The 24,685-nt window shown below is 40.0% G+C and overlaps 2 protein-coding genes across 2 annotated transcripts in view; one reads left to right on the top strand and one right to left on the bottom strand.

The window, feature by feature from the left end:
- The window catches only part of ELAPOR2 (endosome-lysosome associated apoptosis and autophagy regulator family member 2), a 92,407-nt gene extending 76,142 nt beyond the window's left edge, over window positions 1-16,265 (top strand). The window contains exons 13-22 of the mRNA XM_057366420.1: window positions 239-376; window positions 652-915; window positions 1,795-1,968; window positions 3,426-3,615; window positions 6,958-7,054; window positions 8,232-8,333; window positions 10,561-10,687; window positions 11,457-11,635; window positions 12,312-12,477; window positions 15,126-16,265. Of these exons, the coding sequence (XP_057222403.1) occupies window positions 239-376; window positions 652-915; window positions 1,795-1,968; window positions 3,426-3,615; window positions 6,958-7,054; window positions 8,232-8,333; window positions 10,561-10,687; window positions 11,457-11,635; window positions 12,312-12,477; window positions 15,126-15,185 (1,497 nt within the window). The 3' untranslated portion in view covers window positions 15,186-16,265. The remainder of the gene's footprint in view (window positions 1-238; window positions 377-651; window positions 916-1,794; window positions 1,969-3,425; window positions 3,616-6,957; window positions 7,055-8,231; window positions 8,334-10,560; window positions 10,688-11,456; window positions 11,636-12,311; window positions 12,478-15,125) is intronic.
- Window positions 16,266-22,852: 6,587 nt separating this feature from the next.
- Window positions 22,853-24,685, bottom strand: part of GRM3 (glutamate metabotropic receptor 3) — a 99,241-nt gene continuing 97,408 nt past the window's right edge. Inside the window, exon 6 of the mRNA XM_057366419.1 lies at window positions 22,853-22,973. Within this exon, the coding sequence (XP_057222402.1) occupies window positions 22,900-22,973 (74 nt within the window). The 3' untranslated portion in view covers window positions 22,853-22,899. The remainder of the gene's footprint in view (window positions 22,974-24,685) is intronic.

Here is a 24,685-nt window from a genome sequence, read left to right as displayed (position 1 = left end):
AAGTATGTTTGCTTTATTAAATGTTAAATGCAATTGTGTAGTCATTTTTATACATTAATCTCTATATCATAAAACACTGGTGCTTAGTGNTATCATAAAACACTGGTGCTTAGTGTAGTATGACCGCATTTCCTGTTGGGTTTTTGTTTGGTTTTTTTTTTTAATTTTTGTTTTGGTTTTTTTTTTTGTGTTTTTGTTTTTTTTTTCTTTTTTTTTTTAAACTATGCCCATTTTATAGGATGTTAATCGAAAAAATACCAATGTGGTGGAATCATGGGAAAGAAGTAAAGAAAGACAATCCTACACTCACATCATCTCCAAAAACGCTTCCTTCACCTTCACTTGGGCCTTTCAGAGAATAAATGAGGGCCAAGATGTAAGTACTTCTTTATGTATGGGGCTTTAGAATGCAGCGTTCCTTGGACACTCTGCCAGAGCTCTTGTCCTCTGTCGTAGCTCACAAGTTTCTCACAAGGGGTGAGTGGCTTTCACCACAAAGCAGCCCTTGGGAGGAAGCAGTGGATGAACAATCCATGAGGAAGGGCACAGCCATGAATAAGTTGACCCCTGAATTGGTGCATGGAGATGTGGATGGTGTCCCAGTGCCGTGGTGTGGTGACACTGGGGTGGTTTCCCTGGCTCTCGTTCCAGAGCAGACAGTTCATCAATGACATGGCCAAGATCTACTCCATCACAGTGACCAACGCAGTGGACGGAGTGGCCTCCTCTTGCCGSGCCTGTGCCCTGGGCTCTGAGCAGTTGGGCTCATCCTGCGTGCCCTGCCCACCAGGACATTACATCGAGAAAGAGAGCAGCCAGTGCAAGGAGTGTCCGCCCGACACCTTCCTGTCCATCCACCAGGTCTATGGCAGGGAGGCCTGCATCCCCTGTGGGCCTGGCAGCAAGAGCACCAAGGTACCGACCCTGAGTGTTTCTGGGTGATGGGCACACAGTGTTTATTGGGCTCTCACAGAGCTGCTTTTAGTGCTTTCCTGCAGACATGTGCCTTGTGAGCACCGGAGTGTAGTTATAACCTATGAGCCCACTCTTCCAAAGATGTCACTAGTCTGATTACTGTTTGTAAATAATAAGACAAAAGTGGCAACATCAGCTCAAAAAAAATAGTTCATTTCAAGAAGGTGTACTGTGGACAGTGTACCAACACAATAAGCGTGTATGTGCTCCCACCAAAACCATCCCAGACACCTGCTCTTTTAAACTTAGGGTCTTTCTCAGCTGGATGATGTTTCTGGGCCTTTAGAAACCTGTAACAAGTTCCTCTTACATGAAACTGCCAGCATAGGTAAACATTTATCATGTTCAAAGAGCTGCACAGGTGCTGGAAGAGCTGCTCCAGTTTGTTCATACTCTGCTTGTCTTTTGCTGAACTCATATCCTGTCCTTGTTTCATGAGCTGTTTCTTGTGTTTGCTTTACAAAATGCAAGTGTTACCAAGGCCGTGTTTTGGTCTGTTTGCAGRGCTTTAAGCTGGAACATTGGGATCCTAAAAGCACATAGAACAAAACAAAGCAAGAAATTCCATTCTCTWGGCTGATGCATCAGGCAACACAAAAACCAGGCTTAGGGAACATTGTAGTCCTGATAYGTGATTGCAAGGGACTGAAATGGGAATGGGAATTATCCCAAGGGAAAGATCAGTTATAGGAAGAGGACAGAGTTCCTCTTTATCCCTAACAAGGAAAGGAGTCCTGTCTGCACCCTTGCTGTAACTCCGAGGTGAATGTTTTTCTGCTGTTTCATAGCTGTTCTTTAATGGATGCCTCTCCTTTGCAGGACCACTCTGCCTGCTACAGTGACTGCCTGGTGTCCTACATCAAGGACAACCAGAGCCTGAATTACAATTTTAGCAACCTCAGCCAGGTGGGCTCACTGATGAGCGGACCCAGCTTCACTTCCCGAGGGACCAAGTTCTTCCACTTCTTTAACATCAGCCTGTGTGGGAATGAGGTGAGCTCAGCTGSTGTTGAGGGTTGGGAGGATGAACCAATTCGTTGCTTGTTTTGATGCTCTGGGGTCACACTGAGGCACAGCAAGCACTCCCTTTTAACTGAGTTGTCACCAATACTGTTCAAACACTTCCTTTTGGATCCTGCTTTGCAGTGCAAGAGGACTTTTGGGCGGCCAAGTGATTTTCCAGAGCAGAGGTGACAGTGTTTTAGGCTGTAAATAATGCTCAGAAGAAAATCCCTGTCACATGTCTGCTTTTCCTTAGTTCTTGTGCCTTTAAGTCACTTGCATCACAGCCCTGACCTTTGTGTGCTGCCACCAAGGAACTCAAGTGAAGAGGCTGAGTCTTTCAGCTGGCAGCTTCTTTCCGTATGTGTCCCTCCTGAGTTCACTGGAGATGTTGTACGCAGAGCCCCTGGTCACCTGCTGTCTGCCAAATGCCCAGTGCTGACTTTGCAGCCTTGAAAGGTGGTAGAAAAATATGTTTAGTCTGTTAAGTCGAACAGGCTCTGCCACAGGGTGGAGATTTCTCTGTCTGGGCCTTGGACTGAACCAGAGAAGGTTGTCACACACATAAATTGACCTTTCAGAACAGTACCAGTATTGTGCATTGTCCCACCACAGCCAGCTCGTGTAGTTTACAATAATGTTCAGCCCTGTAAAGTTCTGAAGTCTTTTTCCTGTGTACCAAAGGATTTGCATGTGTTAAGACAAATGAGTAGTCACATTTTTTAATAGCACTTTACTGTTTAACTWCCACCTGGATTAGAGCTGCTAGCAACTGAATCCCCAGAGGTATGAATAAACTCACTCCCCTGTGGATCTGGTTCACTTTCCCAAAGTCCTACAATGGTACTACAACACAATCCACTGTATGATCAGRTGAAATGACATTTTGTCAGGAAAATTAATCTGGTGATTTGTCTTTCATTGAGCTGTTGCTCTGATTCTAGCACCGATCTTGACATGTGACATTACAGCAGTCTTGAAGGCTATATATCTATTTAGAAATTGCATGTATATTTGTTCTTTGAAAATATTTTGTCTGGATTAATTCCCAAATAAAGGGCTATTCTACAGTATAGTATTTAAAGGCAAGGGAAATAAGAGTTTTCCTTTGCAAGCCATTTTGCTATGCTCTGCAAGTAAACACTGTGCTGTCAAGATAAACAAAGAGGAGTGCTCCACAGCACAGATTTCTGATAAGACACCTGCCAGAGGTGACATTGTATTTCTGGGTCTGTACAAGGCTTTAATCGGAGCTTTGACAATGGCACAGTTTCTTATTGTGGGTAGTCCCTCTTATGACAGACAGGTGCAGAAATGAAGTTGTTACAAGGCATGAATCTCATCCAGTTTGCAATCAGGAAATTTGCAATCTCTTTTTTTGCAGTCAAACTTTTTCACATTTTATCAACAACCAACATCTTCTCCCTTTTTTTCCTGATTGTCCGCAGGGGAAGAAGATGGCAATTTGCACTGACAATATCACAGATGTTACTCTGAAGGACATGGTTGCAGAATCAGAAGATTTTTCTAATTTTGTGGGAGCTTTTGTCTGTCAGTCCACCATCATCCCATCAGACAGCAAGGGTTTTCGAACAGCCCTGGCTCTGCAGTCCAACAGCCTTGCTGACAGGTTCTTAGGTACATGGTTTGTATTCTGCTTGTTATTGTTGTGGATGTACCCTCATGTATTTAGGGCTGCAGAGTAAACCCTTCTTGGCTCAGCAGCTGCATTACTTTGGGGGAAGAGTGAAGGTGCAGCCCAAGTTCATCTCAGTTGGTTTGTGAGCTGCTTCACAGCTCTGCACAGATGCCGTTGTGTTTTGCTGATGTTTCAGTTCAGCTGATGGCTGGAGAAGAAGAGTGAGGGCTGTGCCCTTTTTTAGTTTTCCATGTCTGTATTACTYACTTTTCCTTGTGCTTGGTCTGGTGGGTCCCACGGTGCACAGCATTTCAGCACAAAAATGTGGAGAGTGTCATTCAGAAGCACTGGTTTTGTTTTATGTTCTGTACCCAGCTCACTCAGGGCAGGATCACTGACTGTGGCAGTCACATCTGTCCAAATGTTTCTCCTTGTGCCAAGATCCCACTTGGGCAATTTCAGAAGAGGAAACTGGTGTGGRGACATAATTAGGCAAGGGATCAGGAGGCTTAGGGCAGCACGTGGCTGTGCACATCATTAAGTCTGACATTGGTCCAGCTCACAAGTTCTCAGAATCTGAGGCCAGATTAGACAATGAAGCCATTTAGTCTGCTCACCTATCCATTACAGGCACTGTTTGTACTTTCTCCCTGGCACTGAGCCCAGAAACTCATGTTTGACAAAAGCACATCTTTGGAAGAACATTCAACCTGGACTTTTAAGACTGCCAGAAAAAAAAGCTGTGCCACACTCACTTTTTTTTTATTTTTTTTTCCACTGGTAGTTTTTTTCACACCATCTCTGTGTTTGGTTTTAAAGCAGATGTTTCCTATTTGAATTTCCCTGACTTCAGTTCTCAGCTTGCTTTTTAATAGTCTTTCTCCATATCACACCCACATTTTCCTTCTTGAAGAAATATTTTGTGTACTGGAATGGTCACACTCTTCCCAGTCTGCTTCTGATAAACTAAGTAGACCAAGTTCATTTAAGTGTCTTGCTATCATGCATTTATCTTGAGCATCTGAATAATTTTTGAAGCTCTTTCTGCAGCTTCTGTAACTTTTAATATTTTCTTAAAGAATGGAATGGAAGAGTATGCCAATATTTAATTTGCTATAATGGCAATAAAAATAACTTCCATAGTTGGAATCTCTGCGTCTGTCTTTCCAAACTCATGAGATTTCATCTTAGCATCTTGGATCTGATGTCCACTCTGGATGTTTTTTCAAAGTTACAGTATCCAAGRGAAAATCTCTCTTTCTTAAGACTGYCYTTCATTTTTTGCTGCACTTRATTYATATTTAGTTTGTTTGGGACCATTTTCCCAAGTGACCCAAGCACCCAAGTTACTCTGTATTTTATTTTTAATCCTCTCAATCTTTGATTCATCTACACACTTTACCAGCATGGATGATACAGTTACTTGCAGATCCCTGATGTTAATCTTGGATTTTCACACTTCAATATTGATGCCTTGAGAAGCCTGGAGACATCCCACSTTTGATGACAATTTCCCATGGCCAGATAATTTTATAATGACTTAGTTAAATAGTTTTTAATGCAGAGTGTGTGCTTAATTGTAGTACACTGCTAACTTTTTAATTAGAATCTCGTGGTAATTAGTGAAATACTTGATAAATTTACATAACTTTCTTTAGCAACCAAATTCATCAGCACTCAAGGAATGAGCCCAGATTTGTTCAACAACAGAGGCTCTCCATAAATTCATATTGACTTTYACTCATTGTGTATCAGTCAATGAACCGAAATCCGTTTTCCATTACCATTATTTTGTCTCATTGTGAGAGCCACATTGTAATTTGGGTCACCATATCCCCTCCCCAGGAGTCTTTTGACAATTCACTGTCATCAAAACTCTGTTAAAGGTCACTCTTAGGTATGGGTTTGCTAATTCACAAACATTCGTGCCAGTAGGTGCCAATAGTGTCTCCCACCACTRGAGGAATGAGGGCAGTCATTGTCTTGAAAAGCAAGGAGATAATCCTGATTTTTTTTTCCTAATGCAAAAAAGAAGACTCTTTCTTTATCTCAATTTGTGAATTTTTAAATGGTTGAAGTTGCCTTTCTTAACATAAAAAGGATGTGGAAGTGAGTCCACAGGATGCCAAAAGATGGTCAGAGGGCTGGACTGCCCCTCCTATGGAGACAGCTGAGAGAGCTGGGGYTGTTCATCCTGGAGAAGAGAAGGCTTCAAGGAGGTTTTTGAGCATCTTCCAGTACCTAAGGGGGCTAGAAGTGAGCTGGAGAGGGGTTTTTTACAAGGGCATGTAGTTACAGAATAAGGGGAAAGGCTTCAAACTGAAAAAGAGTAGGTTTAGATTAGATATTAGGAAGAAATTCTTCATKATGAGGGTGGTGAGACACTGGCCCAGTTTGCCCAGAGAAGCTGTGGCTGCCCCATCCCTGGAAATGTTCAGGACAGATTGGACAGTGTTTTAAGCAACCTTGTCTAGTGGAAGGTGTTCCTGCCCATGGCAGAGAGTTTGGAACAAAAATATTTTAAAGGTCACTTCCAGCCCAAGCCATTCTATAAGTCTGTGATTCTTTGAACTGTTTCAAGAACAAGTGGAAAACTTCTTTTCTTCAATCTTTTCACCAGTTTCCGGCCACTGCCACTTTTTCTTCTTGTTCTAGCAATTTTTATCCCCCTAGAAGGATACAGCCCCACTAATACAACTACGTCTTCCAAAATAGTGGAGCAGCAATATTTTCTGTCTTCTTTGGYTCACGGGGTTGGAAGGACCTCTGAGAACTGTACTTGAATCTTCTTCCCTTTCAGCTTTTGCCCAAAATCCATGTAGCTCGCACACCAGCCTGTCATTTGTTCCCAAAAGTGCCATCAAGACTTGCCTATGATTCCATAATCCTTCTGAGTCTGATTTCATGTCCCAAAGTACTGCAGATTTGACTCAGGTCATTACATGGTTATGATGTGTGAAGGTTGTGCTCACACACTCAAGCCATGTGCTTTGAGTGGTTGAATCAAGTATCTCCAGCAGTTCTTTGTCAGCCTAAATTGTTTTATGTTTCTTTAATATCCAGTGATTGCTYTAAATKAATATAAAAGTGTAATAAATACTTGCACTGGTATTTACTTAATTGTTTTAAATTTTGCAATGCCTGCATGAGGAAATCAAGCTGAGGACCATATATATATATATATGCAAAGTTTAGTTAGAAAAAAGTGTGTAATGTATAGTAATGCCATTAAATGCTGTTAAATGAGATCYACACCTTTCAGACTGAGAAAATATGACATGTGAACCCCTCAAAAATCCATTCATAGTTTGCTCCTCTTTTTTTTCTTTCTCACTTTTTAGGAGCTACTGTTGAAACAACACTGGAAAATATCAGCATCAAGGCAGACATGTTTCCTCCCTCTCCAATCAAAATACCGGATGTGCATTTCTTTTACAAGTAGGTAAAAATGCTGCTTATTGCAATGTCAAAAGCCTTCATTATTTAAAGGAAAGTAAAACCACGAGGGGGGATCTGTAACCCACCTTTAATCTTTACCACTTTARTCAGTATCTGCATGATATTGATTGGCATGTTGAAGATCATCTTATAAAATCAGCAAACACTCTTTACTCAAATCTAAATTATGCTTAATCTGTAGGAAGTGATACCAGAACTTTGATTCATCCAGATGCCACTTTCAGTGTGCTGTTACTTTCCATATTTTCTCACATGTGACTTTGAAATGTCCACTTCTGATTGCAAATTTTACTTCAYTTTCATTTGCATTTACTTTGATGCTACAAAATAAAAACCAAAGATTAATCAAGATTAAAATTAATTGTTTCAACATGCACAGTTACTAGTACACTTTTCCTATTCTTCATCCTTCTCCATAAAAAGAATGCCTCAATTTGGGTAGGAATTAACTCAGAGACCATCTCAGTTCACATGTCTACATGCTGATTTTCATGTCAGATGTGTTCCTAAGCTGGGACTTAATTAAATATGAGACTTTGGATATCAGCACTATGTTTATGAGACCACTTGAATTATGTGTCTGAATCTGCAGACTGAACCCCACACCAGTGACCCTACTTTGATCATGTTGTGAACTGGGTTTACAATTTCTGTCTGGAATAAGATTTTTTTTWAWTWAWWAWTTWARAWTWWWMYKGRAWWARRWTTTTTTAATCCCCTTTGCCCTGTGCTATTTCAGGACACTTTGGGTCTCAGGTTGTTCGGCCAGGAACGAGCCACTGTAAACTCTGCAGCAGAGTTAACATATGAACCACAGCAGCTGTGATTCTCCTTTTCAATCATTCTGTTCTGTTTGGTGGGAAAGTTTACTCCTTGACTCATTAGATTACAAAGGTGCCAGAAAACTGGAGAAGTTCTCCAAGTGGCATCTCAGAGCACGTTGAGTTTAAATAAATTGGTGAGGTTGGTGAGGCCTATCCTGATTCTGTTGCTCTTTCCTTTTTTTTTCTTTTCAGCTGGCAAAGTCAAAAGCGTTGTGGTGGAAGGGTGTTTTGTTAGTATTGCGGCTTCATGAACGTTTACAAACCTATGAAAGAACAGTATCTGTTTAATATAGTGAAAAATATGTTACTTTTCTCCTCTTGTTTGACATTAGGTCCTCAACAGTGACAACCTCCTGTGAAAATGGCAGAGCAACTGTAGTGGCAATGAGATGCAACCCCAACAAACCAAATCAAGGAGAGCTTTCTGTSCCCAGGTATTTCAGTCTTTGTCTCCTAGTAGCACCAAAAACTCTTTGCTCCTCTGGTAGTCATTACAATACTCATTAGTAATTTTATACATAATAGCCATGAGTGCTCTGTCCCTCGGGAGTCATCCAGGACGTCTCTCTTGTGTCTCCTGGGTGTCCACCCCCTCCCAGCAGAGCAGCTCATCTGTGTTTAGGCTGTGTGTTCTGAGGTTCTTCTGAGCKTAAAGGCAAAAGAAAATGCAGAGATGTTTTCTTGTCTTCGCTTCTTTATTTCAGTTCCTTAATTTAATCTTTGGCATCCTCATTAGAACTGTCTGGTAGGGACTTTGGGAGATTGTTTTTCTTCCTTGATCTACAACAATGGCTATGGACAACTTTTTATTTTTTTTTTAAAGAGCAACCTGTCCTAGGAACTGTGAAATCTGCTATTGCAATGCTAATATGAGCCCTGACTCTGTCTATTTTATGTTTGGGATATATTTATTTATGTCTCATCACTGTATTCTGGCCACCTTGTACCAGTTGTCTTTAATTTGCCTGACTTTTTTCCCCCTTCAGTCTGATTGCAGTGACTTAAAGATCTTCTTTCTTCCAAAATCCTGTTTATGCCTGCATAAACATAAGGCACAAGCATAACTGAAAAATTACAAAAAAAAAAAAGAACCAAAAAAAAACTAGTTAAAGAATYAATTCTTTTACTCTTTAGCAACACACTGTGATTTTGCTGGAATTCCCTTTGACTCTGATAATGGTCCTCTTTGGTTATCAAGGCCCATTTTAGTCTGGATGTTACTATGAATCTGTTGATACCTCTCTCACTCATCCTCCTTCCCAAAAGCTAAGTCCTCTTCCCAAAATTTAACAGTGCGAGAAGTGTGGGATGCTTTGATCCCTGTCCCCAGATAGCCAAACTGTGCTTGTCTGAATGAAGGAAAAGTGGAGTCTTCACAGGTGATGGATGAGTGATTGATGCTTGAACAATTTGGAGGTGCTTGCCTCCGTTTCTGAGGGACCTGTCACACTACAAATCATGCTGGGCAAYAACCCACTGTCTATCAGCTGCTGTGTGAAAATTCTCCAGTTGTTCTTACAGTGCCACAGGATAAACACGATGTGAACTGTGCTAAATCACCAAAAGTGAGGGAGGAACAACCTACCTTGCTTTTAAAAGGGTGAGCATGGGCAGAAATGGCAGACAGCTGACACACGTACCTTAGCTCAGTTCATCTTCTCCTTTCCTATCCCCCTTTGATTAGCTCAGCAGGGAGCTGTTTTCACATTGTGAGGTGTCAAGTGTATGTAACCCCTTGATTCTCCAGGCATGGTGTTTAGTATCACATGAAGCTGCASTATAAGATGAAAGCAGTTGAGGAGAAGGATCTGTCAGTTCTCTTGCCATGTAGGTTGAAAAAATGCTCCATAATTCACAGAGGAATGTACCTGTTATCAGGTGTTTAAATCTGAATAAACCAGAATGGGCTTTTAGATTGGGGGACTTTTCAATGCTTCAGATCAGGATATCAGTTTTCTAAATGATATTTTATAACTTTAAATCCATTTTTTTTCTGTATGAATATATTTGGTATTGCCATGACCAAACTCCTTGYATGGACTTTTGGCCATTGCTGCTGTTAGACCTGATGTGATTGTCAGTAACAAAAGCTACGTGTCTGTCCTGCTATTGCCAGTACAACTTTCTTCTGCAGGCTGAATGCAAAATAGACCATTAGTTTTTCTTAGAGTAGAAGAAGCTGTTATTTCTTCATTAACTTGTGAACATCCTTCTAGTAATTAACCATGACAGGACRAGTCCATTCCATATGGACTAAATCACCCAGACATCATTAGAAGAACGGCAGGAATCAGATAGCAGCATTCRTGTGGAACAGCCACCTTGTGCAGGAGAACAGTGATGGAGGTGTGTGCTGGTCAAACACTGGTGTAGTTCTGCTCCTCTCCCTCTCCCTCTCCTCTTCCTCTCCTCTCCCAGCACTCACTGCCAGGAACTGAATTGATATTTTAGATCTTTGACAGCTCAACACCTGTTTTCACTTGAGAAAGCATTTTACAAACTGGGAAAATTTCTTCCCTCAGATTCTTCCATCTGCTGACTTGATGGATGTTTACTCATTTCTCTTCCCATTCCCAATCTTCAGCAGCAGAACGTGGACGAGGATGCAAACCCCATTGTGTTTCTTTCATAAATGRTAACTGAGCTCTGCTCTCCTTGTAGCTCCTGCCCCGCGGGCACCTGTGATGGATGCACTTTCTACTTCATGTGGGAAAGTGCAGAAGCTTGTCCTCTYTGCACAGAGCAAGACTACCACGAGATTGAGGGGGCCTGCAAAAAGGGATTTCAGGTACAGGACATGAGTGTCCAAGTCAAATGGGCTCATTTGGTTGTAACTTGGATTCTTGTTGAAATTTGATTGCAAACGTACAGTAAGTACAGGTAGGGCTGGAAGATGTCAGGCTCTGAGCTGGCTTGGGTSCAAGCCAAGGGAGGAGCTGTGTTGAGACTCAGGAATGTTTGTGCCAGGGGCAGTGTGGTTCCTGGAGGAGAGCTGGCTTCTGCTGACCAACTGTGTGAGCAAGAACATGAGCTCTCAGTGCATTCATACAGGCAGCCAATAATTTGTGAAAGAGGAGTCCCCAAAGGGCTGTGGTTCTTTAATGGCCATAAACATCAGGAGMAGCCTAGGAAAGGTTTCTAAATGTCAGTTCATAAATTCATCCTACTTGCTTGCAGTGATTTTGCTGTTGCCTTCTTTAGTCAAGTATTAGGGAGTCCTTCCACAGGTTCAAGCTGTCCCTTTTATCAATAGCTCCTGTGCAGGCACAACTCATTCCCAGCAGCTATCCAGCCCAGATTGTGTCACATGGAGAGCTATACAGCACAGGAAAACCATTTGCTATGCCTGAACCTGCAGGCACGAGCAAGGGGATGACTGATTAGTCAATATGACTTCACCTAGAGTCTGAAAACCTGAAGGATGTGTTTTGGTTTCCTTCTATCAAAAAGTTATCTGACCTTTCTACCTCAGAAAGAGCTTGTTTTCTGCAATTCTAAATAGATCTTTTTTATTCTGACAAGCAGCTCACTTTTTGTTTTTGTTTTCTCTTTGGAAGGAAACCTTGTATGTATGGAATGARCCAAAGCATTGCATTAAAGGAGTTTCCTTGCCAGAAAAAAGGACAAGCCCTTGTGAAACAGTAGATTTTTGGCTTAAAGTTGGAGCTGGTGTTGGTGCTTTCACAGCTGTTCTGCTCATAGCCTTGACTTGCTATTTTTGGAAGAAGAACCAGAAGTAAGTACTACAATTTGTGTTCTRTATCAAAGTTAGCTAAAAGCTTGATGGAGTGAACAGGAAAACTTTTCCTGGATCTGACTTTATGACACTGTTGATGAGAAGCATCMTGTAGGATCAGTCCATTTATACAAGAAGTTGATATTTCTTCTGTAATCAAAATTCTGGTGAGGAAAGTACAGAAAATCCACAGCARTTTGTTACGGCATAATTTGCCAATAGGAACTGTCTTTTTAACCTTTGAGAGTCTGAGGTTCACTTTAGGTTCTTAAGCAACAGGGCTTTTTCAAGCTCTGAAGACCAGAAGGGTATCTTTAGTCGAATTAGTCCCTTTCAGCTTGGTAAAAAATAAGGTTCTTGACCATATTGCCTAGTTCTATTTTGGTTACTTCCCCAACCAGCACTTCTTCATGCAAGAAGCCCTCTCAACSTACTTATACTCTTTTGGGAAAACACGATTCTTTCATAAGGATAGAGGACTAATTGGAGAGCAAGAGCTTGGTGTACTGTTAATGCTATTTTGTTTACATATTTTTAATGATTGAAAAATATCTATTTTCTACTAAATACCTCAGAAGTAACTATGTAGGAAGACTGCAGATAATCTAAATTACAAAATCCCTGAGTATAGGACATTAGTGAAAAAATCTGTTCCTGTGTGGCTTTATATCTTCAGACTGGAGTATAAATATTCCAAATTAGTGATGACAACGAACTCAAAAGAATGTGAACTGCCAGCTGCTGACAGCTGTGCTATAATGGAAGGAGAAGATAATGAAGAAGAAATAGTATATTCAAATAAGCAGTCACTGCTGGGGAAGCTCAAGTCCTTGGCAACTAAGGTGAGTAGTAATTACCAATATTGATGCCAAAAATAATTATTACCTTTATTTATTACTGGATGTGATGRGTCTTTGATGCTAATTTCACAGCAGTGCAGCCTCCCACGCACACCTCATCCGGTCCGTAGTGATCTGCTGAAATTTACAGTCTGGATAAAGTTAAGAAATGTTGTAGGGTTTTGGGTAAATGCWCCTTCCTCCACAGAGAGATTTTGGCAGCATTTTTTATTGCATGGGTGACACCTGAAAAGATGTTAATGACAGAGAGAAACTTTCTTCCCAGAGTCCTCCCAGGCACCTTCACTGCTGAGGGAAACACAGCTATCATAGATATAAAAAATTAACATTGGAAACACAGCTATCAGAGATATAAAAAATTAACATTGTCAACACAGCCACCAGCCAGTTGCTTGCAGGCCACCTGAGCTGGCTTCATGGCCGACTTGGGAACCACAATTCTGAGTAGGATTTACTTGAAGAAGATGCATCAGCCTCAGCCTCCTGCCCAATACAGCAACATCCTCCATTCCACTGGGAAGCAACACCAAAAAACATTTTTTTCTGCAGTACATGTGATGTGGATTGTTGCATGTCTGAATTGACAGCACCAAATCCTTGGTGTCCTTTGAACATTTCTGAGAGGAGCCACCGAGGGCCTTCATGGGGATCCCAAAAGCTCTTTGGTCTTTGCTSCAAATGCCTTGAAGTCTGTGCTATGGGAAGGGTAGTGCTGTCTTTAAGGGATGGATTCCAGATCTGTTATGATCAGGATAAAGGCAAATGTCATTTTCCCTTTCAAACAGTTTTTGTTGAAGTGGGTTTCTTAGAAAGTTTCTTACAAGGATGAACCTAATAGGAAGGTGTTCTAAAAGACCATAATAAAGATTTATTTTAAACATCACACTCTAGTTTATGGTCCAAATAATATCTTTGAATGTTGAATTTAGATTTTTTTTCTTGTATTCCTTTTTTCTTTCTGTGATTGAGTGCAATGTCATTAAAACTTGTGTGCTGTCTTTCTGTTCCCCTACTATTTTCTTCTCTTCATTCTTTTACTTATTTTATTAGGCTGGTGTCCTCTTGCCACACTCTACCTGCTCCCCACATATCCYTCTGAGGAGAAGTTACCATTGCACAGATAATGTGCAGAACTTTCCCTTGACCCCAGGCTGACTATTTGTCCTGGAAAATCAATATTGTTCCTAGGGGAAAGGGGCAGAAATTCAATATTAGTTCTTAATTCAATATTGAGAATATTGAAAATGTAAATAAAATCAAATCACATCAAATTTTCTGGTGATGTTGCAAAAGCAGAAGTAAGSTTTAGTACTTCAGTATTCAGACAACTTGAATACCTACTTGGAGTTTTTTAMTGTTCCTATATCCACTGCAGCAGGCTTCCTGAGTGTTGTCTCCTTTTTCAACAAGCCTGACAGATATTTCTAAGCTTGTTCTTTTTTTTACTGCTAGATAACAGTAACTGGCAAACTCAACTTCCAGTGTCTCATTAGCTTACTCAGCTGTGTCCTGTATTCCTGCAGATAACTCAAATTTAATATATATTTATTGAAAACAAATGTTATAGGCATCACTTTTCATTTATGCAAAAGATTAAAAAGTTCATGTCCTGCTCCATATGCATGTCAAATACAGRAAAAATATATGGAGGAAAGCAGGGGAGGAAAAGGAGAATTGTRAAATGAGAGAGAAAGAAAACTCCGCGGTATCCTAACTATATGTTCAAGCTTGAGGCAATGCCATTTCTGCCAGCATGTCACAAAGATGTTAGTGGGTTTGAGTACCCAAGGGATGAGGGATAGGCCTGTAATATAGAAAAGGATGGCTTATTTTTAATGAGATAGAAGCCAAATAATTACAAACCTGTTTCAGATTGGAGGCTGTTCCAGTTGCATCTGCAGCATAACAATACTGGGTTCTTCAGAACACATACTCTGCACTAGACTAGCAAAGGACAATTTCTCCCCTTCCTTCTCACATCTGCACCAGGCTGACCTGATCTGAGTGAAGGGCTTTAAAAATCTKATCATGAAGGTAGTTTAAGATAGTTTCCAAATTATTTGGATGTGTATGTTCCCATTTCTCGCTCACCCTGATGCCTCCTGGCCARATGGCCTAGGCTGTCACCCAGCAAATGAAGACAGAGAGAAAGCTCAGCCCTCAACCCCTGATTTTTAAGATGACAAATGATTTGTAGACTCTTTTCATGGATCTCCTGGAGGAGGAATTAAGATTGGAATCCAGGAGCAAGGCTGTGGTGTTCACACTCACAGAGTATGCTCCAAACATTTTATATGTTGTAAGAAACACATTCATAAGTGATAATAACCATAGAAATGATTACTTTGCAATTCCCCAGCTCYGACTACCTGTTCTATTCTATGAATATGAAATGCAGACTTTCCCTGTACCCTCTACCATGAACAATAGCTGTAGCATAATGTTAYTGGTTTTGCGAATTTTTACAGAATTAGTAATGATATTAAATATTAAAGAGTGAAACTTAATGACTGTATTAAAAATAAAGTGAAGTTTTTGGCAAAGGATATTGAGAGAAGAAATTATTGTGCTGACTCTTGGAGAGAACTTGAAGAAACCCAGTTGATGGAAACCTGTCTTTTCCATTGCAGGAAAAGGAAGATAATTTTGAATCTGTTCAACTGAAATCTTCAAGATCCCAGAATATATGAAGAACTAATGCTGCCTTCAAAGAAACAAACCTAATTTCTATTTTTACAGGACCATATTTTAAACATATTCTGGCACACATTATAGTGGTGATCTTGGTGAGAAATGCTTGGCCATTTAGGAGGAAAGAAGACAGGAAGCAAACCAGAAAATTGGATTGCCTTACCATGTGATTGAGTACCTTGCCAAAAAAAGAAAGCAGATGCTTGGATTCCACACTGGGAATGAAATTCAACTCAGGAAGAGATAAACATACTGCAAATAACATGAATTTTTTGCATTCACCTGGGCATCACTCAGGCATGCCATATGATTTATAGGTACCTTTTGTTTCCTTCTCACTCCTTCTATGTTTATTCCTAAGAAATGATTATCAGGGAGGCCTGCAACCTCCTGCAAAGGTTGTGTGTTSTTGTTTACTGGCACAACTGTGAGTCTCTCTTGAAATCAAAATTGTGAATGGTACTTGGAATGAGCCTCAGGTGAGTTTTGAACTCTGGAAAATACTTTTAATTTCAAYGCTTTGAAGGTCTGGGTGGTCTGTGTTGACCTCTAATACAAGAGAAATGGTGGTGCACCTGCAAACTACACCTGTTCTGGTGCTTAATTCATGGCCATCAGGGTTGGGGTAAAACCTYGTGCTATTAAATTTAAATTTGATGCTGTTGTGTGGATTGTAGGTCTGGCCCCATGAGTTTATAGGCAGCAGTAGGTTCAAACTCTATAGAGAGATGTAAAGTGGTACCTACAGTGCAAGTTGCACTTGTCCCTCTCTGTGGAAGCTTGTCCTTTCGAGAGAGGTCTTTGGCAGATTCCGTGTCCTCCCTTGTGCTGCATAAATGTCACCTTTCCCAGGGCTAGGACCCAGCAAAGCCTGAACTCTGGAGGTACAGCAAAAATCTCTACTTTTGGGAATCAGGGATCAGCTTTGTCAGTTGGGAGGCTTGTTAGAAATAGTCAGCCTGCTTTATTCCTGGGCCCACACAAGGAATGAGGATGGATGGATGGATGGATGGATGGATGGATGGATGGATGGATGGATGGATGGATGGATGGATGGATGGATGGATGGGATGGATGGGATGGATGGATGGATGCATGGACGGGATGGTTGGATGGGAGGGTGGATGGATGGGTGGATGGGTGGATGGATGGATGGGATGGAAGGATGGATGGATGGGATGGATGGATGGATGGATGGATGGATGGATGGATGGATGGATGGATGGATGCCCACCAGAGCTGAGCATGAGTTGTGCCCTTGCACAGCATCTAAATATTTCCTCTGTCAGTGCAAGTACCAGCTCTGGAGGAAAGGCACAAAGCAGTGCCTTGGAAACTGGAGGCTAGGTGGACTTTTCCATAAAATCAGCCACATTATAAGCATGTGATCTTCATAATATCCACAGTAGTAATTTCCTGAAATTCCCACTGAGGTCAAACTCAAAGGAATCTGAAATGTAGGCAAAAAATATTTGAGTAAAATTATGCAAGACTTGTGTAGAGTCAGAGAAAATGAGCAACGATTTTTGTATTGACCTCTGGTCAGACTCATATTTCCATTACAGCAAATTTATGTGAATTGTGGAATGCATCAAAACTAGAAAAGAGAAATGGGCAGAAATGGTCTTTTTACTRTAAGGAATATAGATTATTGATTTTATATGACTGAGCTAGGTCTATCAATAAAAGAGGGCCCATTTTTAAGTAAAATTTAAATTAAACTGAATTTTCTGCACTCTAAATATTTTATTATATTCTAGATGTGGACAAAAATTTTATGAAGCTTAGATTTTTTTTTTTCATTAGGGAAAATTCAGCTCAGTTATTTTATAGCTCCAGCTGAAGAACACTTCACTTTTTTGACAGGAGATCCTTCAGGCGTCTTAACTGAAGTGGTGTACATTTTCTGTTGGTCTTGAAAAGGCACTTCACTTTCCCAACAAAGATTTTTATGGGGTAATGTTGAATGTATATTAAATACACATTCCTTTTTGTATATTTTGTACCATTGCACACTTATTATTGTACATTGTATTTGTTGTCATGATGTCATTTATATATGGTTGTCAAAGATGATATGCTCACAGAGAAAGTGGTTATGGCTTTGGGATTTCACTTCTTGGATCTTTTATGATGAGGGTTTTTATGTTGTTGATTTTTATTCGACTAGTGTGTTGTAGCATCAAAGATATATATCTGATGGACATTCATAAAATAAAAATATATTTGAAATTTTGGACTTGAGATGTTTGGTGGCACTGCAGCCTTTCCTGAACACTGCAGGTCTTCAGTCATGAGCAGAGCTTTTCACTGCCATCAAAATTCATCTGTCTACATCTCCTTAWTTTTTTTCCCTTCTCTCTCCATATGTTTTCTCAGCCATAATTACAGTTCATTCTCTAGAACACCATTTCTTTTTTCATCACTGGACCCATATCCCTGTAATGCAAAAATGCCTTAATTATTATGAACAATATTTAATTTGACTTAATACCACACAGGTTTAATTTGGTTCCCTTCCCTTTCCATTATATTTTCCAAATAAAATGGAATGGATTTTTTTTTGGCAGCTGTGACAGACTTTGCTGTGTGACTCTTCTCAGCTTTGCTTCCAAATGGTTTGTCATGATATTGTTGAAGATTCTCCCAGGCAGTCTGATGGTGTATCTGGTGCAGTGCTAACATAGTGGGATGCAAACCAATACTGTAGATTTTCTTTACCTTAAAATAAGAAAAYTGCATTTTCAAGCAATTAAGCAAACATAAACTGAAATATTTGAGCTGACTTCTGCTGTTCTTTTCTTTCTGTTAAAGATGTCGTAGAGAGGGGAAGTTTCCATTTCCATAAGAGATAAATTTTGGAAGCCTTTAACACTTCACTAAGAAATTAGCTGTCTGTGACCTCTTCTAGTGCACTGCCAAAATTTACTTGCAGCAACCTCCCMCTTTTCTTCCACATGGAATCCCATCAGAAAACTGCTATTTGATGCCATAAAACAATGTGAATCAGTCTGTTATGTGTTCACTTGATTAAACGGAATGCATTTTATTGCTGCATTTGCATGCTTTTCTTTGAAATCTGGAGTCAAGCAACTGAATCTCTTTGAGGATTAAGCACATTTTAGTGGTGTCTGTATAAATTATTGGCAAATTAGCAGAACGTTATTGTCTCAGCTTTGACAGTGCTTGCTAGGAGGGAACTTCACAAAGAATGTGTTTTGGCTTGGCTCTGATTATGTTGCTTGGTGTTTGTAATATAGAATACAATTGATTAAGGTTTAGGGAAAACTGTCTTGGAGCCACAGTGGGAAATTGTTGAGTAGCTTCAATGATCTGTCATCTTTGTTCAAAGGAAGGATTTGCTTTCATACAAAAACCTTTGAAAAATAAGTTCTGGGATTCTTTGTTAGTGAGGGGGAAAGTTTGCAGTTTTTGTCCTTCCAGAGCTGGTAGTATCCATAAAATCAAGGTATTTGATTATATTCAGATAGCAGCAGGAGTCACAATTCAGGAGCCAGGGGTTGTTGACTCCTCTCCAGCACTGACCAACACAGATGCTTCAATGTAAGAGTAGAAGCAGCTACAGTTGGTGCTGACACACCAATGGGGATGACATTTCCTCCTCAAGCAACAAGGAATGCTGCTGTTGGTCCATATCATGAGGCAYAGAGAATTTAAATACCTTTTCTAGGTAACGTAAGAGGGAGCAATCACAGAAACACAGAATATTTTGAATTGGAAGGGACCTTAATGATCTTCTAGTTCCMCCTCCCCCTGCCATGAGCAGGGACGTTTTCCAACAGCAGGTTGCTCATCCAGCCTGGCCTTGAGCACTTCCAGGGTTGAGGCATCCACAACTTCTCTGGGAAGCACATTCCAGTCCTTCACCACCCTCACAGTGAAATATTTTCTCCTAGCATGTAATCTAAATGTCCCCAGTTTTAGTTCGAAACCATTACCTCTTCTTCTATTGCTATCTGCCCATGTAAAAATAACTTTTTTATAAGGCCCCTTTAGGTACTKGAAGGCTGAAGTGAGGTCTCCCCAGAGCCTTCTTTTCTCAGTGATAACCTTAAGARAACTCATATGAAGTTCTGCTTATCTTTGGTGGTGTTCTCTCTTAGTCCTTCCCCTTGTGTGCTACTTTCACTCAATCCACTTGTTTTAATTTCTTGTTGAAGGCTTGTAAACTGTGCTGCTTTGGCAAAATGTAAGGGRAGAGGAACAGAAATAAAATGAAGTCAGGCTCATCCTAGAATATTCAGTGTGTGTCACAATGTATGGTGATGTCCCCAGTAAAATGACTGGATGTGGCCACACTGAATTCAGCAGGAACGAGAGAAACACAAGAATTGAGATGATCAAAAGCTGCAATTGTGTTTGGTTCTTCCTCTGGACCTGCAGTTTGGGAGCTCATCAGGAAGATTTCTCTGAGGTCCTGTGTACTGTAAAGTAAACTTTGTTTATTTCAGATTGGTCTGTAATAACATTTTGAGTCTTATTTTTCTATTCTGCCCATAGATAAGAAGTGATCATTTTTCCACAAACCTTTCTGCAACTGCGATTTTTATCAGAGAACAGAGGTACTTGGAAATTACGACTTCTGAATAAGAAACTAAAACTTCCTTCAACCTTTAGTAAGGCACAGTAGGTGCTGGGTTAAGCCTTGCTCTGATCCACAGCATTTCCTCCAATTTCAGCATTTCACTCCGCAGTGTGCAGGGTTCAGAGCAGTGTGATGACTCAAGGCTCACAGTCAGGATACTTGGGAGGAATTGTGACCCAATCTGCTTTGAGGTGAATTGCTCAAAGCTTTAAATAAAATGGAAGCAATAATGAGATTGGAAGAAGTTTGTATTCTAAGCCCATGTTTTACAACAACTGGGAATAAAAGTTACAAACCTTTTAAAATAGAGAAACTAAAATAATTATGTGAAACAACAGCAAAGAAAAAACCCCAAACCTAAAAATACCCTTAATCAAGTGGTTTTCATGCCAATATGTTGCGGAAAGCCTCTGCTTTGACATTTTCCTTTTCTCTCCTTYTGTGTTTTGAAACTGGATTATTCAMCAGRCAATACCAGAACATCTGCATCCCTGGACAGACATCCAATGGAAAGTAGTGAAAGGCTTTCAAGACAAAACCAAATAAAGTACAAGAATATCAGGAACATTTGGTGGGACTGGAACTCCAGAGCTCTGCATGTTTTGGTTGTTGTGTTTTTTTGCATGAAAACCCAAAATGATAGAGACTTTCACACCAACTGAGTGTTCACAGCAGGTATTTAGACACAGAGACTGGGTCATTTTCTCAATAGTGCTGTGCAAATGAATGAAAACTCTGGCACAGTGAGATCCTCACCTGCTGTAAATTAAYTTCAGTGTTGTCAATTTAGATTCTGGGACTGGAATTCATCTGACACAATGCCTTAAATTTTAGTGCAAACTCTGTGATCTGAGCAAGCTGTGCTYGCCTTTATTTGGAGAGATTCATCCCTGCTTAAAGTGTCTGCCTGAGATAAGACAGGGGAATTATGCCTACTTCCCTCCACTGAGTACAAAGGGAGAAGGGATTGACAATCTCAGATGTAGCTATTTACTTAGTCCTTGCAAACAATGAGTGTTAGATGAGGTGCATTTGACCCTGATTGTGGCTTTCCATAAAAATTGAGAAGAAATTCTCATTGGCCTAGGCATTTTTAAGAGCTCCATAAAAATAAGACTTCAGCAATATGGTTAGGTACTCTGACCTTTTGTCACACTTTGACCAGCCTGTTAATCCACAAAAGAGCACACCAAAGTCAAATGAATGTAGCTGCCCAACCAGAGGTGCTTTAAGAGGTTTTGATTTGGAAAGGAGGACTCCCAGCTTGTCAAAACCTGACCCTGTGCTCTGCATCAAGATGGGACACAAGCCTGAAATATTAGGCATGGCAAAGGTTGTGGAGAAGAAGAAGCTGAGTGCAGAGCTCTGTGTGTAGGGTGGGCTGATCTATGTTTTGGGGAAAGTCACAGAGATCAGTCACAGGACTGAACAACTCCATGATAAAGAGGCTCAAATGGCTGCTTGTGTAGCCAGTCACAGGAGTATTGACTTCAAGAGGTCTTTGCTGGTGGACATATGCATATTTAGGAAACCTAAGCATCTGTCTGTGAGTCGAAATTTTAAGAACCTTTAATTTTTGCATTTTTGTRTCTTTAATTTTTGCATTCCAAATAACAACTACTTCCTTTGCCAGTTCAGCCCTAAAGGACTTGCAGCTTTCCAGAAATGTGTGAAAACATCTGCAAGTGCAGGAGAATTGGGCTCCAGAGAACATGTACATCCCACAGTATGCACCCACCRTGTCTGACTTTCAAACCTCCGTGGTGTTGCCTTTGAAGTCAATGAGAATTTTGCTATTGACCTCAGCTGGAATGAGATCAGTGGGAACAAGCCCTTAGGTAAATATGCTCAGACACATTAATCAAAGATGTGTTTGTTTCCTTAATGACTTTTTGGACSTGGCAGAAGGGAGGATTTCAGATTGTTTCAATAGAGTGAGAGCAGCTTTAAGAATGCAGTTTTAAACCCCAGATTTTTAAGGTGTTTTGCAGTTGTCTGAGTAGGTGGTATGTGTGTCTTGAAGCATTTGGTCTGAATGTAAAGGTCACCCCTGAGATGTGTGTAAATGTCTCCTGGATTTCTCTTTTTTGACTTTGTGGGCTCTGTCTTTGAGGTGCTCTGATTACCTTTCACAGCACTGTTGATGCAGASAAGCTGAACCAGCTTTGTTTTGGCTGGGGATGTTAAACAGTCTTAGCGAATTTTCTGACAGATTTTGTTCCAACCTAATCTAAAATCTTTATTTTTATATGCTACCAATCTATTGCGTGCATGGCAGCATTTAGTCTTGCCAAATGAGCGAACCAGCAAGTCAAGAATTTTTTACTACTATCTCATTGAGATTACATTAGACATTTTCACTTTTGAAAATTATCCTATATTTTAATAACAAAAAAAAGTAATTGAGATGAAATTGGGAGGTTTTTCAAAGAAGAGGGMATTTCTATCTGTCCTTGAAAAAGCATTAGTCATATGCACATATATTGTGGTATAGATTTTATAACACAGGCACGGAGCAACACACAAATACCTTTGTACACACACTCCAGACTTTTATCCTTTTTACCTCACCTGCTCTCTAGAAAAACGTAATGACTTTGAGAGAGGAAGAAACAAAAATGAAACCATGCTGAAAAACTTTTATMTTTTTATTATTGGTGCCTTTACATTAATACTGCTGTTTTGTGCTGAGAAAACCAATCTGTTACAYGTAAGGTAACTGTAATATACAACATAGAAATGCAGTCTAAGTTAATTACAACAAGGAGCTACAAAAAAAATTCGTAGGAAAGAAGTCACCTAACATTGCAACTGTGCTTGCAACAATCACTCCCTCACTGCAGGACTATGCACATTGTGAACCATGGTTATTTACATGTCCCTTAGGACCGTTAACAACAGAAGGGCTAAAATCAGTCTAAAAAGTTCCAGAACGTCACTATATACTGTACAATCCTCAAAAATAATTTATTACACTGTTTCTAAAAAAAGGTACTAATTTTGCTTTGATGTCTTTTTTTTTTTTTCTGGTGTTTTCCGGGGTGCACAACATGTGCAAAATTTTGCCTAACAGTCTAAAAACTCAAGAACTGAACCACGAGCCACAATCACAGAGACGAAGTGGTGGAGTCCAGAACTTCCCTCCCGTTGCACACGGTTGGCACGTACATACTGGCAGATGCTGAAAGAGAAAGAGAGAGGGAAATCAACTGACTTCAGGACAGCAGAAAAGGGCAGCACACAGGATTAGAATTTGTGTTGGCTGAAGCATCCTCTAAAGAAACCTGATTTCACTTTGCTGACTACTGAGAGCACAGAGGGTGATTACACTTCTCCAAGAAGTGTTGGAATAAAATACTTTTTTTTTTTAAATGATTCTATGCCACTGGGTCTCACTTTGTGGCACTTTGCATGGTAGTGTGAATTAATGCTGCTAGAATGGTGCTAAGACAACTCAGTAGAAAAAAAATTGGTTTTCTGTGTTTTATTGGCRAGAAGTGCTAAGGTCTGATCCTTTGAGCTTTCACATAATTGGAGCAGACATTCACAAAGAAAATATGTATAGTTTTAAATCCAGGAGATAATCTGCTATATTAKAATTCTGTGTCAATCACCTTTTAATTAATAAAAATAAGAATTCTAAGAACATACTGAATGAAGTGGAGAAATTTTTTAATAACTGAGTTTAAAAGCAAGATTATTTCTCACCTAATCCCAGAATAATTTCTGCCTATAATACACTTCATTTCTAGGAGCTCTGGATCAGGATCCAAAAAATACATCCAGAGGTGAGGGCCAGATTCTGATAAACTTGTTTACATGGTATAACATTTTATRCATCAGTTTTTCATAGCTTTAGTGGTATTAGGTGAGAATTGAATCTGACATCACAATCTGTTTCCAAATATATTTGTGTTTTGACCGAGGAATATATTACCCTGTTTTGCTTAAGCCTTATGGATTTAGATTTAAAAGCAAACTGGTTTTTCCATCTTTGTTAAATTTATCCATTGTGCATCAGGAACGTGTTTTCAGATACTCTGTGACATCTCTGCTCAGGGCACCATAAAGCTGTTTTTTGAAAGATACATTAGGTTAATGGTAACAGTGACCCAGAGAAATGTGATGCCTTCATCAAGAAAACACATGGCAAGCAGTGACTTAGTAAACTCAATCATCCAGTGTAAAAAGCAATTTATGCAGCTGACAAGGGCATGCTCAATCTTCCACATCTGGTGCTGGCTACACTCTCTGTTGCACAGTGGCTCTGTAAAGATGCTCAGTATAATTTSTAGAAAAAATATTCTTTCTTCAAATCAGCTAGTATTTTTAGTTCTTTCATTGACTGAATTGATATTTCATGTAAAACAGAGTTGCTTTAACAAAAGAAATTTAGAGGCATCTACTGGACTAACCTGCTGCTCAGAGGGCAGGACACATTCCTGATAAACAGGAGAACCAAGAGCAATCCCCTCTTCTGGATTAGGTGGATGGAGTTTGATCTCTCCCAAGATGGATGTGTATTGTGATTCACAGGTGTGGAGCAATYGTTGTATGAAAAAGACCACAGGGCATCGGATTTGTGATTTGTAAAAATTAATGATCAGGTTTTGTATTCTGTTTTTAACTGGGTATAACAYGGCACCACAGTGACCTGAATTTTTATTATTGTTGTTATTTTTATTACTACTTTTTGTTAGAAAAGAGAAAAATCAGTTCTGCTCAGGAAACCTGATTCAAATCCCTGTTCTACTGCAGTATGGCCACAGGCAAAAGCATTTTGTTTCTGTGAACATCAGTCACTTACCCAGAATTTTTTTAGCTTCAGGCTTTTTTTTTCTTTTTTTGAAGTCCAACACAACTGACAAGCATGAATAGCTCAAATACTATGGT

This window comes from Malurus melanocephalus, unplaced genomic scaffold, assembly GCF_030028575.1.
Source record: "Malurus melanocephalus ecotype Western Australia unplaced genomic scaffold, MMel_1.1 scaffold_65, whole genome shotgun sequence".
NCBI classification, from domain to species: Eukaryota; Metazoa; Chordata; class Aves; order Passeriformes; family Maluridae; genus Malurus; species Malurus melanocephalus.
Note: the sequence above shows the minus strand (reverse complement) of the source record. Positions and strands in the feature narration are given on the sequence as shown.